At 41.8% G+C, this 24,255-nt stretch overlaps 1 protein-coding gene across 13 annotated transcripts; it reads right to left on the bottom strand.

Annotated features, from left to right (window-relative positions):
* Nucleotides 1–23,446, bottom strand: TCAIM (T cell activation inhibitor, mitochondrial). Of its 13 annotated transcripts, XM_084903225.1 has the most exons (12): nucleotides 22,797–22,957; nucleotides 16,448–16,565; nucleotides 13,601–13,736; nucleotides 12,014–12,167; nucleotides 10,169–10,421; nucleotides 8,481–8,603; nucleotides 6,631–6,728; nucleotides 5,933–6,024; nucleotides 4,225–4,457; nucleotides 3,600–3,731; nucleotides 1,301–1,568; nucleotides 1–475 (listed from the first exon to the last, which is right to left on the bottom strand). In XM_084903225.1, exons 2-11 carry the CDS (start codon nucleotides 16,519–16,521, stop codon nucleotides 1,328–1,330), a joined length of 1,536 nt encoding a protein of 511 aa, XP_084759351.1. In that variant the 5' UTR covers nucleotides 16,522–16,565; nucleotides 22,797–22,957; the 3' UTR covers nucleotides 1–475; nucleotides 1,301–1,327. The 13 variants fall into 13 exon arrangements, 12 of the variants coding, with proteins under 12 accessions (XP_084759351.1, XP_084759352.1, XP_084759349.1 ...); XM_084903226.1 differs by lacking the exon at nucleotides 22,797–22,957 and adding an exon at nucleotides 23,269–23,446 and having other exon boundaries at nucleotides 1–1,568; XM_084903223.1 differs by lacking the exon at nucleotides 22,797–22,957 and adding an exon at nucleotides 23,269–23,408 and having other exon boundaries at nucleotides 1–1,568; nucleotides 16,448–16,562.
* Between the last annotated feature and the right edge of the window lie 809 nt (nucleotides 23,447–24,255).

Raw genomic sequence — 24,255 nt, 5'->3', positions numbered from 1 at the left:
ATGGTCTGATTTACATTTATTATGTAACAATTTCAAGACAAAGTCCAATTCAAAACATATTACTGATTTTACAAAAGGTATAATTCAAACTCATTTTTGCAATAAATTTTCTTACGTAACATCCCATCATTTGGCTCTGGAAACATTTGTTACATTAGAAAACAATGTAAGTACAGTTCTCAGGCACAAGTTAAAAGGGATGACACACACACCCTGGAATAATTACAAAACAGTACACATTTGAATACACATTTGAATTTTAAGTTTAAATAACCAGTGTTTTAGATTAATTTAAAACATACTTCAAGAATGGTTTGAAACACCTTTTCCTGGTAATGCTCTGTGGAAAAACATTCCTCTCACTTCTTCTGCAGTGAGAGCCACAACAATGGTGTCCCAAATAGGATTCGCTTTGTCCTCTTGAGAAACCATGAAGAGGCGTTGGAGCTGGTTAGGAACATCCTCAGAGAAGTAGCTGCAGGGAGAGAAGCCCTGTCTACAGTGGCCACACCACGCCCCTTGGGGCAGGGCGGCCTGTGACCATGGCGATGTCCATACGGCTGTGGATCAGCGGGGGCTCCGAACACTGGTGGGAACAGCGAGGGGTGACGGAATCCGCCTGTCTGGGACCGTATGATCCTTGACCCTACTTGCTGGGAATCTTTGGGAAACAAGAATTTTTCTGGCTAGTGTTTTCCACATGAGTCATCTCATTAAATGATTCAGAAAAATTCAGTCTGTGGGTTTCATGATACAATTACACTGTTTCAATGGGAAGGAAAACGTACGGGTTTAAAACTAAATTCTCTGTCACCAAAGATGTTCAATACCATATATTCATTCAATGGCTTCCCCCCTTCCATTCTTTCTGTTTGGCAAAGTTTCATTATCTGGATTTTGCTACCCCTCAATCTTGTGTTTTGGACATCAACTGTCCACACTGGTTGCCAAATACATGTGTGTACTGATATTTGGGATGTGACTGTGAAGATGCATGTTGAGTTGGGTTACACATTTACCCACATTCACTCATATAAAAACATGTACCTTTAACACGTACATACCACAAATGGGTTCTTTCATCCCACCAGCTTTTTGCGTAGCCTTGCCAATCAGATACGAAACATCGGTAAGATGAGGAGTAAAAACCTTTTTACATACAAGTTTCCCAGCAGAAATTAATTCTTAAAAATAAGTCTACGTTCAAAGCAGCAATCAGAAACTTTGTTCTTGTAGTAGGTAAATAATACTGTTATAGCAAATTGTGGACTTAAATAAGTTTAATTTAATAGCTTCTTACTTCTTTAAAAAACAATACAGATTTGTGTCACTTCATGGTGTCTCCATTTTTCCAATTCCAAGGAATACAGAGGTCTCCGTCTTGCATGACGGAGTAAAAGTGTGAGACGCAGAGGTGCATCCCTTCTAAGTAGGGCAGCGACTGCCCCAGGAGTCTCTTACAGCAGTCCACCATCTGCTTACTGGAAACGCTGGGCTCCTTATAGAACTTTTCCAGGGAAAATTTCTTGGTTGAAGCCTGTATCAACTCATCTTCCATAACCTTTAACCTGTTATATCAAAAACAAAAAATATTGCCACAAGCAAATAAAAGAACATAAAATATAAATATGGCTTTAGTTACAGGGCTATACCTTTCTACTCAAAACACTGAAAATGGGTGTTCACCAAAGCCAAAGTGTGCTCTTAGAATAGGGGTGTCGAACTCAATCAGAGAAGGGGCCAAAATCTAAAATCCAGCCTAAATCGAGGGCCGAATGGTTTACTGAACAGTCATAAACTGACAATGTCATAAACTGACAGCGGAGTGCAGTGATGACAGCGCGGTGCGGGCCACATTGCAAGGCCTGGCGGGCTGGATTTGGCCCGCGGGCCTTGTGTTTGACACATGTGTCTTAGAATAATCACCGGTGGCTGTCATGCAACACCTGTTATTTCCACCCGTATCTCTAAGAGTATCTGTGAAACCTTGGTAGCAGGAATGGGGTAAAACACATACCTTAGAAAGCTCTTATTCTGCCTCACCCAGGACTAGTAGCAACTGAAGGAAGAGAAAGCTGAGCGTGTAGACGCCCTGGGCTTGATTTCTAAAGATTCCCAAATAAAAGGCAGACTCAGGGCGGAGAGGGAGACAAAGTGGGGAAAAAGGAGATGTATGTAATAGTTTCAAGAATATAGAATTAAAAAAAAAGTAAGCTCACAACAATGGCAGGCACCCGAGGCCATGCACACCCTGCACACAATTCCGGTCAAGGGCATGTACCTTGGTTGCGGGCACATCCCCAGTAGGGGGTGTACAAGAGGCAGCTGATCGATGATTCTCTCTTGTCGATGTTTCTAACTCTATCCCTCTCTCTTCCTCTCTGTGAGTTTCAACAACACCCCTGCACACATTTAGGCAGGCCCTGCATTCCCACTGCTCCCACCTCAGGGTCGCCCAGACCCCGGGGCCACACCGTGGTGACCAGGAGGGCCATCAGTCCTGAGGGTACAGTCTTGGAGGGGCAACGAGCCCGAGAGGGCAGCCCTGGCTGGGGTGTCTCTAGGGCTGTGCTGGTGGTTCTACTGTCTGAAGCAAATTAACCTAAAATTATTTTTAAAAATGTTTTTTTTACCTCTCCTTGTAATTTCTTTGCTTGGTTATACTCCTACCCAAAGAAAAAAGAAGGAAAAAGGGAGGCACAGCACCACAGGGAAGTACCGTGACATTGTGCGTGTGGCTGGGGTGTGTGTGTGTGTGTGTTCTCACTCTTTTCTTCTAACACTAAGAAATGGGCTCAACATTTCCTAGAGGAATGACCCTTCTCTCTGACAAAAATTGTGTCTATTTTTTATTTTATTTATTTAATTTTATTTATTTATTTATTTATTAAATTATTATCTGTGTACATATTTTAACATTGCCCCCCCCTCCCATACATACCCTCCCTGTGTCTATTTTTAAAAAAAATACTTTATTGATTTTTTACAGAGGAAGGGAGAGGGATAGAGAGAGTTAGAAACATCGATGAGAGTGAGTCATCGATCATCTGTCTCTTGTATACCCCCTACTGGGGATATGCCCTTGACCGGAATTGAACCCGGGACCTTTCAGTCCACAGACCGACACTCTACCACTGAGCCAAACCGGTTTCGGCGTGTCTATTTTTTTTTTTTAATACAAAGTTTAACCTTTCTGCCTCTGACATCTGAATGTGAGTGCCACAGGTGTCTATTTTCACCGTACCCTGCTAGGGACCTTCACAGTGCCTGCTGGGCACCAAGGTCCTCCATAAACATTAGTTGAATAAATGAACATTCTTTTAAATGGTTGTTTCTACTGTATGCAAGTGCAGAGATTACTTAACCATTCTTTTATTGTCGTACATTTCTATCGGGATGGTAATGTACTCTAGGTTATTAGAAAAAAGCCACAGCCAATCCCTGGCAGAACAAGACAGGAAGAAATAAATAGGGAACATCCTCCAGTCAGTCAGCTCCTAAGTTAAGCACAGTGAATGTCCCTCGCTTGTGGGTTTTGAATACCTGAATTTTTAGGTTAGACTGAGCGATAAGACCTCACAGGGGCTGGCAGTACTCACTCGTCTTTCCTCTTCATGTTCTCTCTGGCCTGCTGGGCTTTGGTGAGAAAGAACCACTGCAGGTTGACTGGGTCGCAGAGCGTGGGGATGTTAAAATGCCCGAGTTCATGCAAACTTGGAGCGTATCTGTCACTGCAATGACACACATGCGAGCAAAACCATCGATCCCCTCCATCCCCTACTCCACCCCCAAGAAAACGTTTTATGAGTCTGATTAACAGAAAAGGAATTCATCAAGGAAACCTGCCCTGAAAGTATATCCCAACTGACTTCAAGTTCTGCTGGGTCCCAAGAGGCCCCGGGACCTTCCCCATCTGTAAAATGGGGATAGTGACCATTTCATGGTGAAGAGCGAATGCCTGTAAGCTCCAAGCTCAGTGCATGGAAAACAGTGTATGTAGTATATGCACAAGACATGTTGGCTACTGACTTAACACTAGTTCAATCCTGCGAGTTTTCCGTAGGACTGAACGCACCCTGCCAGTGGCGCTGTTACAGAGTGTGCAGAAGTTCAACCCCTCAGTCCTCTCACGCTGGCTTTTTCATGGTAAGGAGTGTTGCTAGCAGATGCAGAACCACACCCTGAGATACAGAACGATCTGTGCGGATCGTTTTAGGTGTTTACCTGTTGAGGATCATCTGTAAGCCACGCAGACTTTGAGGGTGGAAAGGGACTCTCTTTTTCAACAGCCTCTTGTGGAACACGTCGAGAAGAGAGTAGTACTCGTCCAGCGTCAGCACTGGCTGCAGCTCTTCAATGTACACCACCTGGATGTCCCCCAGGAGGCGGCTGATTTGGTCTTCCAGGAGCATTAGCCTCCTCTGGAGCTCAAAGTAACTTGGCAACCTTTCAAAAAGCTACGGGGTTTTTAAAAAGGAAAGAAATAGTCCTAAGTACTAATATTTAGATAAGAATCTTTACTTAGTTTAGAATGATTAAATGGTAAAGATAGGTTTTAGAAATAAAGCATGTGTATGTATTTCAAGTCTAACAGAATTTAATCCATTGACATGAATTTAATTCATCAACTTCCCTACTCTTGTCCAGGCCCGCACCGTTTTACAGCAGAGAATGAGTGGTCTGTTTTCTGCATCTTCGCCGGCACTTGGTGGTGCCATCATTTTTCACATTGAGAAGAGTGATACTCGCCCAGCGTCAGCACTGGCTTGAGTTCTTTGACATAAACAACCTGGCTATCCATTATGACAGTTGTGTAGTGATATCTCTTTGTAGTTTTAATTTGAGGTTTGCCAGGGCTAATCACATGGAACATCTTCGTATGTGGTTATTTGTCATCTGTATACGTGCTTCTGTGACATGTCTGTTCATGTCTTTGGCCCATTATCTAGTTGGATTATTTGTATTTTTTATTGTTAGGTTTGAGAGTTCTTTATATAGTTAGATATAAAGACTGTCAGATAGGTGGTTTGCAATTATTTTCTACCAAATATTGACTTGAACCAATATGTCACCAATGAAGATATGTGGGTGGCAAATAAACACATGGAAAAGATGCAAAATGCAAATTAAACCTACTACGAGCTAGTACTGCACACTTATTAGAAAACCACTGCAAGACTTAAAATAATAAATGCCCTAATATATTCAGCTATATACTTTTACTCAAGAGAAAAGGAAATATGTGTCCATAAAAACATTGGTAGATAATGTTTATAGAAGCTTCATTTCTAATAGCCAAAAACTGATAACACAATGCCCATCAATAGGTGAATGGATAAAAGAGCTGTGGTATACCCATAGGATGAAATAGTACACGGCAATAAAAAAGAATAATTTCCTTGACACATACAACAGCATGGATGAATATCAAAATAGTTAAGTGAAAGAAATCAGATACCCCTCCCACGCCCAAATGTATATTCTCCATGATTCCAATTTATAAAACTCTAGAAATATAAATAATCTATACCAGTGACTGGCTGAGAGGGGGTGCTGGGATGGAGGAGGGTGGACAAAGGGACATACTTTTGTGGGGGACAAGTATGTTCACTATCTTGGATGTGGTAACGGTTTCACGGGTATTCACATATATCAATTCTCATCAGATTATATGCACTAAATATACAGTTTGTTTTATGTCAATTATGCCAGTAAATCTGTTAGTTAAAACCAAACAAAATACAAGCCTTTAGGCAATACTTCAGCAAAGACTAAAACTTGAAATAAAATCTGAATTAAAAATCAGTCTTCTAAATATTTTAAACTATATGACATTAAACATCTGGTCTGAAAAGAGCTGTGACTACAATTAAATTTTTTAAGTTTATTGACATAACAGCAGAGGGTTTTTTGCATTTCAGCGTTCTCTTACCTTACTCCAGTGATGATGGACATCCATTGTTCCCAGCATCACGTGGCCCACTGCACTGATCCCGGAACGGTCTGTAAATATTACTGTGCATCCTGATGACAAAACAAAGCCTCTGGTCACTGTACAGAGATGCTTCATCCTTTCAGCACTGTGCAAATAATTACTTACATTTAGTGTATAAATTCAGGATTAAATGCAGGAGTGTAAAGGCTAATTTTATGTCTCTGATTTATTCAAAAGAACAGATGTGAAAATTCAGCTATGATAAAATCACATCTGCAAGGACTTTTAACACTTCTACACTTTACAGGTGTGGATAGCAGTAAGTAATGTTTTATTTTATTTATTTTTGTCATACATGTTAACATTTATTTTTTTATTTTTATTTTTATTTTTTTATATATATTTTATTGATTTATTACAGAGAGGAAGAGAGAGGGATAGAGAGTTAGAAACATTGATGAGAGAGAGTCATCAATCAGCTGCCTCCTGCACACCCCCACTGGGGATATGCCCACAACCAAGGTACATGCCCTTGACCGGAATCGAACCCGGGACCTTTCAGTCCCCAAGCCGACGCTCTATCCATTGAGCCAAACCGGTTTTGGCATGTTAACATTTATTAAATGAACATTAATTATTAACTGTGACAAAACAGTTAGTAAGTAATATTTTAAAAGAACATGGAAATTATTTACCTTTTGCATTTTTAAGTGTTTCCAAGTTCTGCTGTGCTAAGCGGCCTAAACTATGCAGCTGGCTACAGCGATGGGCAAGGCCCCAGCTCCGCTGCCACCTGGTCCGACAGAGAGCACAAGCCATTAACACCGGCACCCCTGGGGCGGGAGACACGCATTCACCCCAACGTCAGTGCGCACCCAACACGTTTCTAAACTAGCTCATTTTTCAAGAAGCAACCAAATGGAAAATGAATTGTTGACCAGAGGGTAAAAACATTACTACTAATGTTCAGATATCCAAAGATTTAAAACTAGCAAAAACACTATGTATGTTATTTCTATTTTAAAATTAGAGGATGAAATAAGCCACCTTTGAATTCTAATTCTGGGATTTACTACCTCTGTGACCTTGAACAAGCTGCTTCTGGCCTTTCTAAGGTTTCTCTTTCACACATGCAGAGTGCGGGCTTTCCTACTGCCCGGCAGGCTAAATCAAAGGAGAATATATGAAAAGCTATGGGAAACCTTAGGTATCTGAACACTGATTCTGATGAATGCCATTTCTGATAAAATGAAATTGGCTTAAAAATTGTTCACTTTAATCCACAATTGAAAAACTGAGATACAATTTTAAAGAATTAACTGTGATCAAGCTACTAAATGCTGTTCTTTATTAATAAACTAGAGGTCCGGTGCACAAAATTTGTGCACTCGGTGGGCGGGGGCTCCCTCAGCCTGGCCTGTACCCTCTGGCAGTCCAGGACACCTCAGGGGATGTCCGTCTTCCAGGTTAGGCCTGCTCCCTGGGGGACAGGCCTAAGCTGTCAGTCAGACATCCCTCTGGCAGCCTGTGCACCCTCCCGTCCCATCACCGCAGTTGTGCTCGCAGCCATCATCCTGGCTTCTGGCTGAGCGGAGCTCCCCCTCTGGGAGCGCACTGACCCCAGAGGGCAGCTCCTGCATTGAGTGTCTGCCCCCCTCGTGGTCAGTGTGCCTCATAGTGACAGGTCGTTCCCTGGTCGTTTGCCATAAGGGTCAATTTGCATATTACCTTTTTGTTATTTAGGGTAGTCTTTTATAGGCTGTTTAGAATCAGTTACGATGTTTCCATTGTTGAAAGCAGTCATGCCCATGCCCCTGAACCCTGTTGCACTCTCAAACACTGAGAGTCCCAGAGAGCCTTTGTTTATATGGGTTACACTTATTTACATTTACAATAGTAAGAATTAAAGCTGAGGGATTTCTCCACAATTCTGTAAAATCAAGCTTATTTCCTTTTTCACTAATGCCAGTCTGCTTTGACAGATCTTTTAAAGCTTATACTAGAAAAAGTTATTTTCATGTCTATAGAACCAAGACAACATCTATTTTCTCTTTTCTTTTTTTTAAACTCAAATATCAACCTTATATGAAGAAATGATTATTTTTTATATGTTATGAGTATATTAAAAGAATATTTTTCTTATAAACTCACTATGTAAAAAAGTTCAACTAGCTACAAATATATCACTATGTAAACCTTATTTCACTAGATAGGAATAATTTAGAGAGAGGAACATCAATCGTTTGCCTCCTGCAACCTCAGTCTGTGCCCTGAAACTGGAATTGAACTTGCCACCATTTAGTGAACCGGATGATGCTCCAAACAACTGAGCTACTTGGTTAGGGCCTTATTTCATTATTTTAAACAAGAAATTATAGTTTTCTTCAGCAAATGAACATTTGATTACTTTCATAAAAAGATAATTGAAGAATACTTAGTTATCCAAGTAATTAAAGTAAAAGATGCAAGTATTTAACTGCTGGAAAACTTTACTGATTGGAAATCCACGTTTATTCTAATCTCCAGGTTAGTTTCTCTTTATTACCTGATATCTGAGAGCTGCAACTGATGAGACAGTTCATCTTTTAAACGATCTAGTTCTTTTCTAAGTGGCAAACTATTCTCCAGCTTTTTAATAGCACGTTTCCCATTGCTATCTAACCAGGATCTAGAAAGGAAAAGACATACACGTTCTAATTACCACACAAGCATGCCTACTATTAAAACACATATGCGTTGCTTTAGAGTAGTGCCAATGTAAAAAACTCCAATTAAACCTGGGCCAAACTGTAAGAAACACAGGAGGGGAGGGGAGTGTAGATGAAGTAGTTGAGATGAGACTGCAGCAGGGCACCTGGTTGGCGGGAAGCAGCGGGACTGGAAAGGAGCGCCGGAACATTGACCATCGCACAGCACGTCCAACACTGTAGATCAGAATCTAATTACTGGATATAACAGGGAGATAGATTAAATGGAGCTTTATGACCCGAGAGCTCTCTATTTTGTGTTTGATAAAACCCAACTGATTTTCAAATTTTTGTGTGTTTTATTTCACAATAGTAAGAAACTATTTCAGCCTGTACTTCTCTCTTTTTTTTTTTTTTTAATATATTTTATTTTATTGATTTTTTTTTGCCCCCACTCCCTCCCTCCCGTACATACCCTCCCTCCCCAGAGTTCCAGCCTGTACTTCTCAATAAAAACAAAATTATTTTCAAAATTAAAAGTCTATACTAAATAATACTGTTGTTATATTTTCTCTTGCTATGCCCTGAAATATTAGAAATATCTAAACATGCTTTTCACGGATAAATTTTGATCAGGTGAATAAAATTTCTTTTATTTATTTTAAAAAATATTATTTTTTAAAATTCTCACCCAACGATATTTTCCCATTGATTTTTAGAGAGTGGAAGAGAGAGGGAAAGACGGAGAGAAACAGCAGTGTGATAGAAACACATCACCTGGCTGCCTCCTGCAGGAGCCCTGACCAGGGCCCAGGCTGGGGAGGAGCCTGAAACCAAGGTACTTGCCTTTGACCAGAATCGAACCCAGGAGCCTTTAATTTGAAAACCAACACGATCCACTGAGCAAACCAGCCAGGGCATAAAAAATATTTTTATTGATTTCAGAGAGGAAGGAAGAGGGAGGGAGGGAGAAAGGAGAGAGACAGAGGGAAATACCAATGAGAGAAATTCATTGTGGGGCTGCCTCCTGCATGACCCCTACTGGGGATTGAGCCTGCAATCCAGGATGTGCCCTGACCGAGAATCAAACTGTGACCTCCTGGTTCACAGGTTGACGTTGAACCACTGAGCCACATTAGTCAGTCCTCATGACATTTTTAAACATTGTCTCCATGTATTCTTATTATGTATGGGTTATTACATTAAAGGACTTACCATTGACCTCTCCAAAGAAACTGAAAATGCAGAACCCATGAAGCATATTAAAAAAAAAAAAAAAGATTTAGATATATCCTTTCTTCAGATACCAGGGGTAACTTGAAGAGAATTTTAAAACCTTAAATAATTTCCTGTATGGGTCTGGGATGAAAAGATAAAAATTTTAATACAGTTGGAAGTATTCTGGCAACTAAGAAACATGAAATACCTTTTTCATAATGGTTATTGAGTTAACTGTACTGATAGGATTTCTTTTCCTAGAAAATTAAGACTTTAATTTTAAAGGCAAACCACAAAAAGGTTTAGTTAAGGAGAAACTTTTACGTACGCTAGGGTTGTTTCCATTTTTGAGACATGCTCGAGGTCTTCCTCTGGGTCTTTGAAGCCAGTAAAGGAGTAGTAAGACTTGTCCCATTTGATGGGCCTGTCCGTCATCCTCTTCGCCTCTTTGGGGGGCTGGGGACGCACATTGCTGTTCAAGCTTTGGACGTGTTCAACTGATAAACTGCAGGAGTTGAGAATATATAATACTGTGCTTTGCAGATCCCTGGTGTGCAAAGTAAATTTGACTGTTCGGAATCCTAGAGAATATAATTCCACCAAACAATAAAGACAGGTGATTATTTGCTTCTTTTAAAATTTTGTCAAACAGAATTTATAAAATAAAAATCTTTTAAAAGAGCCCATTAGCCGAAACCAGTTTGGCTCAGTGGATAGAGCGTCGGCCTGCGGACTGAAAGGTCCCGGGTTCGATTCCGGTCAAGGGCATGTACGTTGGTTGCGGGCACATCCCCAGTAGGGGGTGTGCAAGAGGCAGCTGATTGATGTTTCTCTCTCATCGATGTTTCTGACTTTCTATCCCTTCTCTTCCTCTCTGTAAAAAAAAAAAAAAAAAAAAAAAAGAAAGAAAAGAAAAGAGCCCATTATCGATTAAAATTCACCCTATTGGCAAACCATCTCTCAATGGCACACTACTGTCTTTCTCCAAATAATACCAATACTGTCTACCGTCAAGAATTTCTCCAATTGTCAGTTCCTTTTCTAGTTTGGTACCAGTGACCAAACCCACCCAGCCCAAGAAGGGGACTCAGAATATTTTCTTTGGTTAATCCTTACCAGAGATATTTTCCCACTGAGTTTTAGAGAGAGTGGAAGGGAGGAGGACACACACACACACACACACACACACACACACACACAGAAACATCGATGTGAGAGAGACACATGGGTTGATTGCCTCCCATATGGGCCCTGACCAGAGCCAGGAATTGAGCCTGCAACTGAGGTATCAAACCTGGGACTCTTCAGTCAGCAGGCCAACCCTCTATCCACTGAGCCAAACTGGCTAGGGCTCAGAATATTTTCAATGCTGCCCATAGATTTGGTCTCTGCAGTGTAAGAGATAGTAAAGCTCTCTTATAAGCCGGTGTCCACCACAGGTGTTTATGAAGATGAAGGGGGAGATATGAGAGGGGCTGCCTTGTGACAGTGGTTCAGAAGAGGAGCCAGATAATCTAGCCTCAGTGGTGACAGAAACTCATCTAGAATTCTCTCTGATTGAAAGAGACTGTCCTGTCCTCATAGTTGTCCAACTATCTAATAGCTCAGTATTTTCAGAAGTGATTTAAAATTATGCTTGACCAACAAGCAGACTGTCAAATTACAGCAGGGAGGGTAGGGAGATCTGGGGGAGATAATAGATCAACCGAAGGACTGGTATACATGCATATAAATACAACCAATGGACACAAAACTCTGGGGAGGGAGAGTATATATGGGAGGGGGGGTAATGTTAAAATATGTATACAGATTATAATTTAATTTAAAAAATGTAAAATAAATAAATAAATAAAATAAAAAAGTTTGAACAAAAAAAAATTATGCTTGACAATCTCATTTTGATACTGGGTAGTCATTGGGCTAAGGTTACTAATCTAACTAAAGTCATCAATAGAAACTCCACTGTTTGTTTTTTGTTAGCCCCTTTAACTGGGTGGTTCTTAGCTAAATTACATAACTTTCCAACCAACACTCCCACCAACTGTGCCATTATTATCTCTCCTTTCAAATATGAACAAAGACTCAATCCAAAGGTATTCTGGCAATGCCAGGCTGAATGAACCTATTTAACACGAAGCTTGCAAAAAGACCAACAAGAAATAAGCAAACGTACCTAAAGTACTAAAGGGTTCCTGGCCATCAGAGGAATTCTGGTCTGTTTCTCTTACATAAAAGGTGAGCTGAGTTGGTTTCAAAGACTTGGAGCCTGGTTTCTGAAGGTTTTCTAAATAGACACTTAATCTCTGAAGAGAATTTTCATTGACTTCCTGGAAAAAATATTAAGGGCATTTACATACAAATTAAGATAAAGGAAATAGCAGAAATGATATCCTTACCTTTTTGACACATTTGAGGGTATTAAAATACTGCATTATTAAAAAACGTTGGCATTTCATCACATTGGTAGAGGAGGGAAAACATTTATCTACTATTAGGCTTAATTTTCCATACATGTTAGATCTTAAAATTTTAAATTATTAAATTAAATATTTAATTACATCCCAATAATCAATAGGTCTTTTCAAAGTAAAATTTTTCTGTTGACTCAATTTACTAATTGCAAAAAAACAACAACCAAAAAACCCATAAAAAACAACACAAAAAATGGGTACATAAAATATCATTACTAATACTCTAAAGAGTCTACATGCTAGCTTTATTGCCTGCATAAAAAATGTCAGATTTCATAAGAAATAATTTATTTTCCATTTGCAGTATCTATATTTAAAATTAATTCAAAGCATTGATTATATCACAAGGACAGAACAATATGAATGTAGAGAACTCTGTATTATCCTGTATTAATTTGCCTTATCCTGTAACTACGGCAAATAAGCTAAACAGGAACATAGATTAAGATTTAAAAAATAATAAACAGAGAGATGTAAATCAAAACAACAATGCAGTACCATCTCACACCTGTCAGAATAGCTAACATCAACAAATCAACAAACGACAAGTGCTGGCGAGGTTGTGGAGAAAAAGGAACCCTCGTGCACTGTTGGTGGGAATGCAGACTGGTGCAACCACTGTGGAGGACAGTATGGAGTTTCCTCAAAAAACTGAAAATGGAACTCCCATTTGACCCAGTAATCCCACTCCTAGGAATATATCCTAAGAAACCAGAAACACCAATCAGAAAGGATATATGCACCCACCCCTATGTTCATAGCAGCACAATTTACAATAGCTAGGATTTGGAAACAGCCTAGGTGCCCGTCAGCAGATGATTAGATCAAAAAGCTATGGTACATCTACACAATGGAATACTATGCTGCCATAAAAAAGAAGGAATTCTTATCATTTGCAGCAACCTGGGTGGAATTGGAGAACATCATGCTGAGTGAAATAAGCCAGTCAATGAAAGAGAAACACCACATGACCTCACTCATTTATGGATAATAAAGAACATTATAAACTGATGAGCAAAAAGATAGACACAGAGACAGTAAAGCAACAAACAGACTGTCAAATTACAGCGGGGAGGATAGAGAGATATGGGGGAGATAAGAGATCAACTGAAGGACTTGTATGCATGCATATAAGTAAAACTAATGGACAAAAAACTCTGGGGAGGGAGGGCATGTATGGGAGTGAGGGGAGGCAATGGTAAAATATGTACACATATAATACCTTAATGAAAAAATGGAAAAAAATAAAAATAAAACATTAAAAATTAATAGTAATAATAAACATTTACCCTTTCTCTGGGGTGCTGTCCAAAGAAATCTGGATGTACCGCAAAATAGAATGGCCTCAAGGCATTGACTGCTTCAGCCCCAGAGAATGCTCTTGAGCAGAAAAACCAGCATGAAGACACCTTCTCCAGACATAACCTTTTAACAAGATGTGAGTTTATTATTTGTTGAGGCCCTGATGTCCACACAAATCCCCAGTGTATAAAGTGATGGCAATATTAAAATTACTATGTATGAAAAAATTAATATGTATGGAAAATGCCATAGGACAAGAAAGAAACCAAAATACAAAATTTTGTGGTTTTCAGAAATCTAGCAAGTTTTAACAAGCAGTGAGTATCGTAGTTTATAAAACCACATGACGTAAGTTCTACTGATACAATGTGAGAAATAATATTAAATACTAATGATACAACTTCCCCTAAAACCACTTTGAAATATTAACTGGCTTCACTGCAAATGATGATAATTTTTTGTATCAAATGTCATCTTTTTATACTGAAAAATATTCTGAGAACTACAATATAATGCTTAAAAAGAAGATTCAGACGTCTCTTCATTCATTTCCTCAATGCTGGCATGCTAATATTATTTTGAGAGTGTTTTTTTTTTTTTTTTAAATATATTTTATTGATTTTACACAGAGAGGAATTGAGAGGGACAGAGAGTTAGAAACGTCGATGAGAGAGAAACATCGACCAGCTGCCTCTTGCACACGCCCCACTGGGGATGTGCCCGCAACCAAGGTACATGCCCTTGACCTGAATCGAACCCGGGACCTTTCAGTCCGCAGGCCGACGCTCTATCCACTGAGCCAAACCAGTCCCGGCAAGAGTGTTTTTTTTTTTTTTTTTTTTTTAATGTAGTTTTAAATCTAAATGAAATTATTTGCAATTTTGGGGAAGTACTTCTCTGCCAACTATTTTTGCATACTGTAATTTACCTTTTCCATTTATATAAAGAAGTCTCTAAATATTGGGCACATTTTTGTCTCATATATTATGTATACTGAGTCTTTTGAAAAGTTTTCTAGTTTTAAAATGGTAGGACTATAGAGTAATTTCTGCAGATTATTTTTAACAATCTGGAGACCACCAACATATTTTCAGATCACCGTTTGTGTTTTTTGCATGTAGTCTAACTTTTTATAAATTCAATATATGGGCTGCGTATTAGGGATATAACGGAAGTTTGAACAGTGAAGGAAATAGTGGGGTAGGTGTGAAAGTCCTCGATACGAGGCAGCATAAGTAAATGTGAGTGACAACTCCATTTCCCCCCATCCGAATGTTGGCTTTTATTTCCAGATGTCTGACACTCTTAGCTCTCCTGCCAGCCACTCAAGTTTTACAAGTCTAAAAAAAGGAGTAGAGGTCATTATTGTCCTTCTAAACTCAGCCTGGAAACAGAAGGTAAGGCAGCAGTTAGTCCTCAGTGTTGCCAAACCACAAAACCTCAGATTCACTTCTGCCCAAACTAGCTCACCATACCCATCCCATTTTAAGTTAGTCTTGTTTCTTCTTACTTTCATAATATCCTTTGAAATTGTCCATTCTTCCGTTTTCCTGCTACCAATTATCACCACAAAACTGTATTGCAGAGCCTCATAATCACTGTACTTTTCCCTAATCATACTGTATATAGGTTAATTTTCCTAAAGTCCCGCTATCACTGATTCCCTAGTAAACACCTCTCATTGTCTTTCAACTCCTGCAGAATAAAACCCACTCCTTAGTCTCATATATACATTTCTCTATAATAATTTCCATTCTATCTTTCAAACTTGATCTCCAGCCACTCCTTACAGAGACCCTCCGACCCAGCGTCCATCGATCATCCTCTTCTCCACAAAGTCTAAACTCTAAAACACCCTCCCTGACTTTCACTTCTATTTAATTGTACTCACTAAACAATTACCTACTATGCATACCTACTATATTCCAGGAAGCACTGTACCTTCCCTTTTGAATCCTCATTATAAACAGTCATTCCCTTTTTAAATTCAAAACACACACACACACACACACACACACACACACACACACACTATTACTTGGAACATAATACCATAATGTATAAATGACATCATTTGTTCTTCTTATCTTCCACCTATCCACCCTCAACTATCACTGTATTCTTGAAGGCAGTAAATATGTTTTATATATATATTGTTTGCTGTATATGTTTTATGTATATTTAGTTTGGGTCTGCTGAAAGAAGAGTTCAAGACAGGATTAGATGTGCAAGAGAATTACTGGGAAAGGAAGGAGAAGATAGGGAGAGCTTTCAGACCATGACTCAGGTCTGACACCTGCAGGAGGAGGAGGAGGAGGAAGAGGAGGAGGAAGAGGAGGAGAAGGGGGAAAGGAGTGTGCAGTAGGAAGTCAGGGGCGGGAGCACAGCTCCAAGAAGGCTCAGTCATGCCAAGGGGGAGTCCTTGAACCAAAGTCACCCAGTGGAGGAATCCTGTGTCTTGTTGGAATGATTCTACTTAAAAGATTTATAGTATACATACGTAAACAGCAAATATAGCAGTCACATGACCATAGTACACAATTTAATGCAAAGAGTGGTTTTCCATAGACAACAGTAGAATTGAGGGCAACACGATAAAAATGTGCTAAGGACAAGCTTTATCTTTTTTCCTCTTAAGCTTTTCATACTGAACTATTCTGAAAGATGGTATTCTTTTTACCTCCTGCTCTGAATGGGCTCTTGCAGGACCTGGCTGTTCATATGAATTTTCATTTTCTTTCTTTTTTTTTTTTGCTCTTGCCCTTCACCATAATATAAAATAACATTAGAATTTGAAAAATCATACTAATTATAGATTGGACCATGAAGCTTACCTCCTCACAGGTCTCAGGAAGCAAAACATTTCTGTGCTTGATCTTAGCCAAAAGGCCCAGAAGCGATAGAACATTTCTGAATATATATGTGTGTCAACTTCCAGGCATCCATTAACTGCTAAAAAGTGACAAAAGGGTATTAAACACAAGCATAGACTAGAAAACTTCAGTTCTCATGATTAAGATGGCTTTTAAAAAACAATCAAGTACCTGATTAATAACATAATATATAACCATTTCAGAATTTATAGAACTTTTGTTTCCTGGGCAAAACCAGCAAAGACTTTTTCCTTTTAACAGACTAGAAAAGGACTTAAGAAATTCTGCATTAGCTTACTTTAGATTCATTTATCTAATTAAATTTATTTACTTAGTTGAATTTATTAATCAGGAGAGCTCATGCTGGGCCTTCCATTTTGTGAAGATCAACAGATTCATCAGCTTTATACTGAAACCAAAATGAGTTTTTATTCCATTAACCTTTTTTTTATTGTCAAGAAACAATGCTAATTGGATTTCTGCGATCTTGTCTCCCAGAGTATTGACCCTCTGGCTAGAGAGGAAAACTGCAAATCATTTACTCCTAAGTGTCCTTTCTTAGGGAAGACAGGATTTACAGACGACTCCAAACTGCTGCTTAACTCCCTCCCTTTCCCTATTCCACTGGCCTGTGTCATTTACGGAACTTCCTTTCAACATTTCTCTTAAAATACCTAGATATTTAATCATTTTTACTATTTAACCCAGTAGAACTCCAAAGCTTAAGTTACCAAAGACTTTACTATTTTTTAAAAATATTTTTTTAATTGATTTCAGAGAGGGAGGGAGAGGGAGAGAGAGAAACATTGATGATGTGAATCACAGATCGGCTGCCTCCTGCATGCCCACAACTGGGGACTGAGCATATGCCCTTGCCCTGACCGGGAAGTGACGGGGACCTCCTGTTTCACAGGTTGACACTCAACCACTGAGCTAGGCTGGCTGGCACTGTTTTTTTTTTCTTCTACAAAGTGGAAGTGGCCCTGCTTGAGGCCTCTCTGTAGCTCCGGCCCTCCTAGTAGGAAATCGGGGGCGGGGGGAAGGAAAGGAAAAGGCTTTAGGAGGTTTATTTCTCATACTTTTATTTCTGAGGATGCCGTGTAACAAGAAATCTTGCATATAAGAAGAGATCTTAAAAAATGAAAACAAAACACAAAGCCCAAAGTAAATAAATGAGTGCTCAAAAGGATGCACTGGGCCGTTAGTCTTGTCTCACACTCACCCAGCAGAGCAAAGGACCTTCGGTTCCGAGTGGGACAAAGCCCAAACAGCAGGGACAGAGGGTTCCCTGTGTTTATAAAAGGGCGAGAGTGAAAAGGCCCCAGAAGATAAGAAAGCAAACAGAGAACATCAATGACCAGTTACATTACAGACAGACAAGAACTCTCACTAGCTAAGCATTCTGGGGGGCAGATGTCTGGAGAGGGAGAGCTGGGAGGGTCCTAAAGATGAAGAAGTCTTGTTAGCTGGGGCAAGTCCCTGGAATCCCTGCCAGGGCTCAGCCTGCCCCAAACAGCTGGGGGCCCCTAACAAAGTGCCCCAACTTCAAACAAATTAAATCAAACAACAAAGAGACACGAAACAATAATCAACAGACTCTTATATACAATATTGACAGGCCCACACAACCCAGACAAGAGCCTCACACCTGCTTTCCCAAACACTAACCTCTCACCCCCAGTGAAAAGATTGAGAGTGTCTCCATATTGGCCCAGTTGGGGTTATGAGTGGTGCATATGGAAATAATCAAATCCGTGATCTTAGCAGGTTCATCCCGTTAGGAGGGAATGTTTCCAATTTAGCAAATCCAAGGAGAACCAAGTAGAGGCCCAATAATATCCTGCTGGGTGCCCATGCTCAGTGGCTCCCACTGGGATATGGCAGACGGGGAACTGCCCCCATGGGGAAATAGCTCTGTTCCCCCAAATTCAGTCCCCGCCTCACTCTCATGGAGAGGGAATGGGGTGCCGTCTCAAGCTCCTCTTCAGCGCCCAGCAGCCCAGATGGAGGAGGGAGCTCCCAGCTCGTGGAGCACTTGGTAGAGGTTTCCTAACCACGGACCCCACGGCAGCTCTTCTCCCTCTCCTCCTCCTGTTCTTTACCTTTCTGCATTACCGGTACCACATCTTTCTCTGAACCATTAATTTACCCCCTTCCTGATTTTCTTTTGAGTCAGAATTATACAATATAAAGCTTCGAACATTTCCCCGACCTCTGATAAAACAATTCTAACTGTAACCCAGTATAATAGTTTAGAGATTCAACCTTTCCCCAGAATCTAGAGCACACACAGGCCAAGCAGTATGGCAGTAAAACACCCTTTTCCTTTTGTTCACTGGCGGGTAAGTGTAAGTAGCCCAAACCCCCAAGATCCATCCCAATGGAGCACCCATCCTTGAACGATTTAAGCAAGATTACAGGCCACGTCACACCAGGTAAAACCAGCTCAATATACGATACTTATAAGTGCGCACAACAGACACACAACTGTGTGTAGTTTACAGTGCACAGCCAGATAGAATGACCAGGCAAGGACCTTGAGGCAACCAGGGGCTGGCCAGGCTCACTCCAGACTGTGTGTGTGTGTGTGCATGTGTGTGCGTGCGTGCGTGTGTGTGTGTGTGTGTGTGTGTTAGTGTGTGAGTGTGAGTGTGTGTGTGTGTTAGTGTGCGTGTGTGCGTGCGTGTGTGTGTGTGTGTGAGTGTGTTAGTGTGTGAGTGTGAGTGTGTGTGTGTGTGTGTTAGTGTGTGAGTGTGAGTGTGTGCGTGTGAGTGTGTGCGTGTGTGTGTATGTGTGTGTGTGTGTGTGATGATGGAGACTGCGGAAGCTGCAGCTGGGACTCAAATCAGGAAAATTCCTGGCAGCGCGGCAAATAGAAATGAGTCCAGGTCTCAGCCCTGGGAACTCGCAGTCCAGGCAGCAAACAGGATCCCTGGTGCTCACCCAGGAGGACTCTCCTGCTGTGTCCTATCACAGTTGCCAGAATATGTAACCCGATAAGCTGGACTGCCTGTCACTACGTGAGCCAATTCAGCAGAGACAGAGCTGAATCCTGTCTGAGCGTTCATTCCAACACTGCTGGCGGTACGGGAGGGCAGCAGGCCATCCACCAAAACCTCTTCTGCACCCCCTCTAACCCAGCAGTGTGCATCGGACAGGACAAAGATCACAGAGGGAAGTGGGGAAGGAGGCAAGGTGGGCTGGGGCGGGACTCCACTGTTTGGATAACAGGTTGTTAACAGGCAGTTCTTGAATGAGAAGGACCTGCTCCCAGGTCCAAGGTTCATGGTCAGGTCCTGGGGGCAGGGTGGCGTGGGAGGGCACACAAACAACTCCCGGCCAGGTTAGAATGTCCTTTCTTTAATCAGAACAAGGCAAACACGGTTAACAGAGCATGATTAATATTTCTTATAGCTGTAGCTAGTCCCCAATATTCAATTTTGGCCCCTAGTACCAGTAACGCACAAGTTACAAACATTACCATTTACATCAGCACTCACCAAAATGAAATACTTAGCTATAAAGCTAACAAAATATGCACAAGATGTATATGAGGAAAAGAAATCTCTGGTGAAAGAAGTAAAAAAAGAACCAGGTGCTTTGCCTCTAGAACTTGTTTCCTAAGCCCATTTCTTCTGAAAATTATTTCTTCTACCTCTGTGATTGCCCAAATGTCTCATAAAAAAAAAGAAAAGAAAATAACTAAACGGAAAGATATTCCTTGTTCATGGATAGGAAGAGGCAATATTGTCAAGATGTCAGTTTTTCCCAACTTGATCTATAGATTCAATGCAATTCCAATAAAAATCCCAGCAACCTATTTTACGGGTATCGATGAACTCATACTAAAGTTCATATGGACAGGCAAACAATACAGAATAGCCAACTCAATACTAAAGAAGAACAAAGTTGGGGGACTGACATTACCCAACATCAAGACTTACTATCTGTAAAGCTACAGGAATCAAGACAGCATGACACTGGTGAGAGAACGGATAAACCGAACTTCATTAAAATTAAAAACGTGTGCTCTCTGAACGACAATGTAGAGAGGATGAGGAAAAAAGCCACAGATTGGGAGAAAATACTTATAAAAGACATACATATCTAAAAAGAACCATTACCCAAAATATACAAAAAAAAAAAAAATCTTCAAAGAAGAAAATCCAGACTAACTTAAGACAGCCCAAAGCTTGCAAAGAAGAGACTAGAAGGATATACATATGCAATCTACAGCTATTGTAGCTATCTCTAGTTAGCTAGTGGTAGGATATTAAGTGCTTTAATTTTTTCTTATTTCCTAGTTTATTAACAAAGAACACGTGACATGTTCTTAAGTTAAAAAAAATGCTTTAGCATACAAGTTAAATGAAGAAAATGAATATAACAAAATGAGCATTATTCATTTAGTATTTAAGACCGGCCCCTAGGCCCTGGCTGGTGTGGCTCAGTGGGTTGGATATTGTCCCTGCAGGCTCTGTTGCCGATCAGGGCACATGCCCAAGTTGAGGGCTTGACCTCATATAAGTGTTTCTCTCCCTCTCTCCTTTTCTGTCCGCCTGTCTTTTCATGTGGCACGGATCTTGAGTCAGTCCTCAACTTTGCAAGACCAAGAAGCCAAGTTTACCACTTCCACCAGAAATAAACGGGTTCTAGGAAAATAAAACCATAAGGGACCTGACTGATAACTACAATATCAACTTTTTAATTTACTATGAGAAACAGAATTGCTAAGAAGACTAGAAGATTCAGATTTGTGACTTTTTCCCCCCTTAAAGGATTAGCCACGCAGAAAATAAAATTGCTGTTGGCAGACTGAATATTCACTGCTGCAGAGGAAAGCTGGTGCTCTCATTCGCCAGTGACAAATAGTCTGAAAGCCTAGGGCACCCAGGGTTCTTGTCTTCAGACAAATGATTACATGGGTGGTTTCTGTATTTATTCCATGAGGCCCGCTATCCTCCCATTGGGAAAAGCTTCAAGCATGCTACAAAATAACTGAGGTTACACTATCTTATCAGACTTGGAAGGTGCTCTGGGCACCTTAATTCGACCAATTCATCAACAGGCATTTACCAAACCCTAAGGTGCCAGGTTCTGTGCAAAGCATTGGGAATAGAAAAACATTAAGACAATGAATGCCACCTCTCCAAAAACTCCCAGGAGAGGAAGGGCATGGGAACAGACACAAGCAGATGGTAATAAAGCAACGCAGCACATGAAATAACAGCCACGCACAGAGGATTATGGGAAACTCTCGAGTGCTACACTCGGAAAGGGGGCTGTGGAAGGTCTTTTCCAGGAGATGGGACCCTCTCTGGATGGAGGGGGCTGGAGGTGGGGAAGGACACAAGTCATTTAGAAAACAATGTGTCTGCTATCATTCACTTCCTACTAATATTAGCTGCTATTTCATAAAATGAACATTTCTGACTTGAACCTAAATTCTGGGCTGTGAAGTGAGGCATTAAATATTTTGTTCAGATTGAAATCAAATGTGGTAGAGATACCTAAGGTGGTTGAAAGGTTTAATTTGGGTAGTTTTTTTTTTTCTGTTAAAAAAACACAACTGTTTCATTTTTAAATTACTTTTAATCCTCACTAAAGGGTATGCTTTTATTGATTTAGGGGAGGAAGGGAGACAGAGAAACAGCAACGCGCTTGCCAAATCGAGATCCCAAGATTGTTCTTTGTCCATTTGGCAAAATTTTTATTTGGCAGGTATTTTTCCTTTTGGCAATTACCTTGTTCGGTTTTTAAAAGCAGTTTGTTCCATCAAGGAGGGATAATAGCGGGCAATTTTTCATTGCTTTTCAGTTGAACGTTTCTCAGGGAAGGGAGGGGGGGGGGAAAGCAAAGTAAAATCAGTAAGCCCTATTAGATAAATGAATCAATTGTAGCAAAGTATCTACAGTCTTTAGCTCCCTTTTCCAAATCCTTTGCTATGAGCTTTGAATCATCCCAATTTCCTAAGATAAGTCAAAGACCGGAGAAACAGTGTAGTCGAAAATAACGAAGTCTTAAAATAAATCATCTTTGGGTCATCCCAATTTCCTATGATAAGCCAAAGACTGGAGAAATACTGTAGCCGAAAATAAACGAAGTCTTAACAGAAGTCGTCCGGTCACTTGTGATCTATTCCAACCAATCTCATTGCAAATGTACAAGGGGAAACAGATGCGATGCGGACCCTCAGTTCGAAAGTTGGCACGTCCAGCTGCTAAGGGGCCTGCGCGCTGCCCCCCGCGCCCCCCTTTCCTGGCCCGATCCGCCCAAAGGCACACCGGGGCCCTCCCCGCCTGCTCCTTACAGTTCCGGCAAGTGTCCGCCCTGAGGGCTCTCTCCCGCCCGTGCCATCTTCGACCTGTTTCACCTCCCACCTCGCACCAGTGGGCAGTGCGGGGGCGCGCGCGCGGCGGGGCCCGGGCGCATGCGCAGCCGGGCTCCGGCCCGGCCCACGGGCGCGCGCCGCAGGGCCCGGCGCCCTCCCGCGCGCCCCCGCCCCGCCGGTCCGCAGCTCTGACAGGCTCCGCCCCGCGGCGCCCTCCGAGCCCCGCCCCCAGCACCTCAGCCCCGGGAGGTGAGCCTCCGCCGCGAGGGCCGGGCCGCAGGCCGCGCTCCCATTGGCTGCAGCGTGCCCGGCCCTCTCCCCTGGAGCGCGTGCGCGCCTCCCGGGCCGAAGGCTGAGACCTCGGCGGTACCCAGCCCCGCGCTGACGTCAGCGCCCAGGTGACACCCGCCTCCCCCGCCGCTTTGAAGCCCCCGCCCATCCTCCTTCCTACCGTGCGGCCCGCGCGGGCTCCGCGCGCTCCTCCTCCGGGAGCTTTAGGGCGCTCGAGCGAGCACGCCGAAATTCGCAGGACGGGCCGCGGGGAGTCGGGACTGACTGGGCAGCAGGTGGCGGGCCTGCCCCGAGGGTCGAGGGAGCGACTGAGCACGCGCTGGAGGGCGGGAGGGAGCGCGCGCTAGAGGGCGCGCGCATGCGTCCCCCCTCCCTTCGCCCCCCCAGGCCCCAACCTCCCCAACCGCCACCCTCCGACGCCCGGAGAAGGGCCGAGGCTGCCTCCGCAGATCCGCCCGCGGAGCTTTGGGAGCTGAGGCTAATTTTTAAACTTTTCTCTTCTCCGGTTTGCATTTTCCTCTGGACTCTGGCCCTTTCAGGATCTTTCAAACCTTAAAGCACTCTCCACCATCAACTTGGGTTTTTGCTATGAGCTATAAGTCGCTCCTAGGACTTTGATTAGCCCTAGAAATGGTCACAGATGAAATTAGCCCTTTTTCCCCCTTTATACCTTTTGGCATTGTTGGCTGAGGCCAAAGAAATAAAAATGCCTCCATTTGTTCCAGCCCTAAGTAAGGGCTCTTGACTTCTCATTGGAAACAATCTGGTCGTGATCCATCCCAACCAATCTCATTTCCCCAAAAAGCTTCACTTATCAACTCTCGCGTCTTCTTTTCAAACGATTATTTGCTATCAGCACCTAACCAGTCTCCTGTTTCTCTAATTCCTTTCTTTGGGTTTCAGTTCCCTCCTATAGAAAAGACCAACTTATAATTGCCCGCTTACCATTCTTCATTGTCCTCAAATGTACCTCAAACTGATGGTAGTTATATCCAAACCTATTTCCTAGGGGCTGCACTTAAATAATGACAGTTAGTAATGCAGTTTATGTTTGCTAGAGAACTGGCCGTCCTGGTGACGTCTCCCATCTCACTTCCCATATCATCCATAATAGTATTCATGCCACACTTACCATGGCAAGTCAAAG

The sequence above is a fragment of the Pipistrellus hanaki genome (assembly GCF_964339955.1).
Source record: "Pipistrellus hanaki genome assembly, chromosome: 13".
NCBI lineage: Eukaryota > Metazoa > Chordata > Mammalia > Chiroptera > Vespertilionidae > Pipistrellus > Pipistrellus hanaki.
The sequence above is the reverse complement of the archived record's forward strand: the minus strand, read 5'-3'. Positions and strand labels throughout refer to the sequence as shown.

What these genes read in the sequence shown, in the direction of transcription:
- TCAIM (XM_084903226.1), bottom strand. Translation starts at nt 16,521, where the DNA reads ATGTTCTATCGCTTCTGGGCCTTTTGGCTAAGATCAAGCACAGAAATG. An exon ending in GGAACCCTTTAGTACTTTAG is followed by an intron (nt 10,422 to 12,013) that starts GTACGTTTGCTT and finishes TATATTCTCTAG; the next exon opens with GATTCCGAACAGTCAAATTT. An exon ending in AACATGAAGAGGAAAGACGA is followed by an intron (nt 1,569 to 3,599) that starts GTGAGTACTGCC and finishes TTGATATAACAG; the next exon opens with GTTAAAGGTTATGGAAGATG.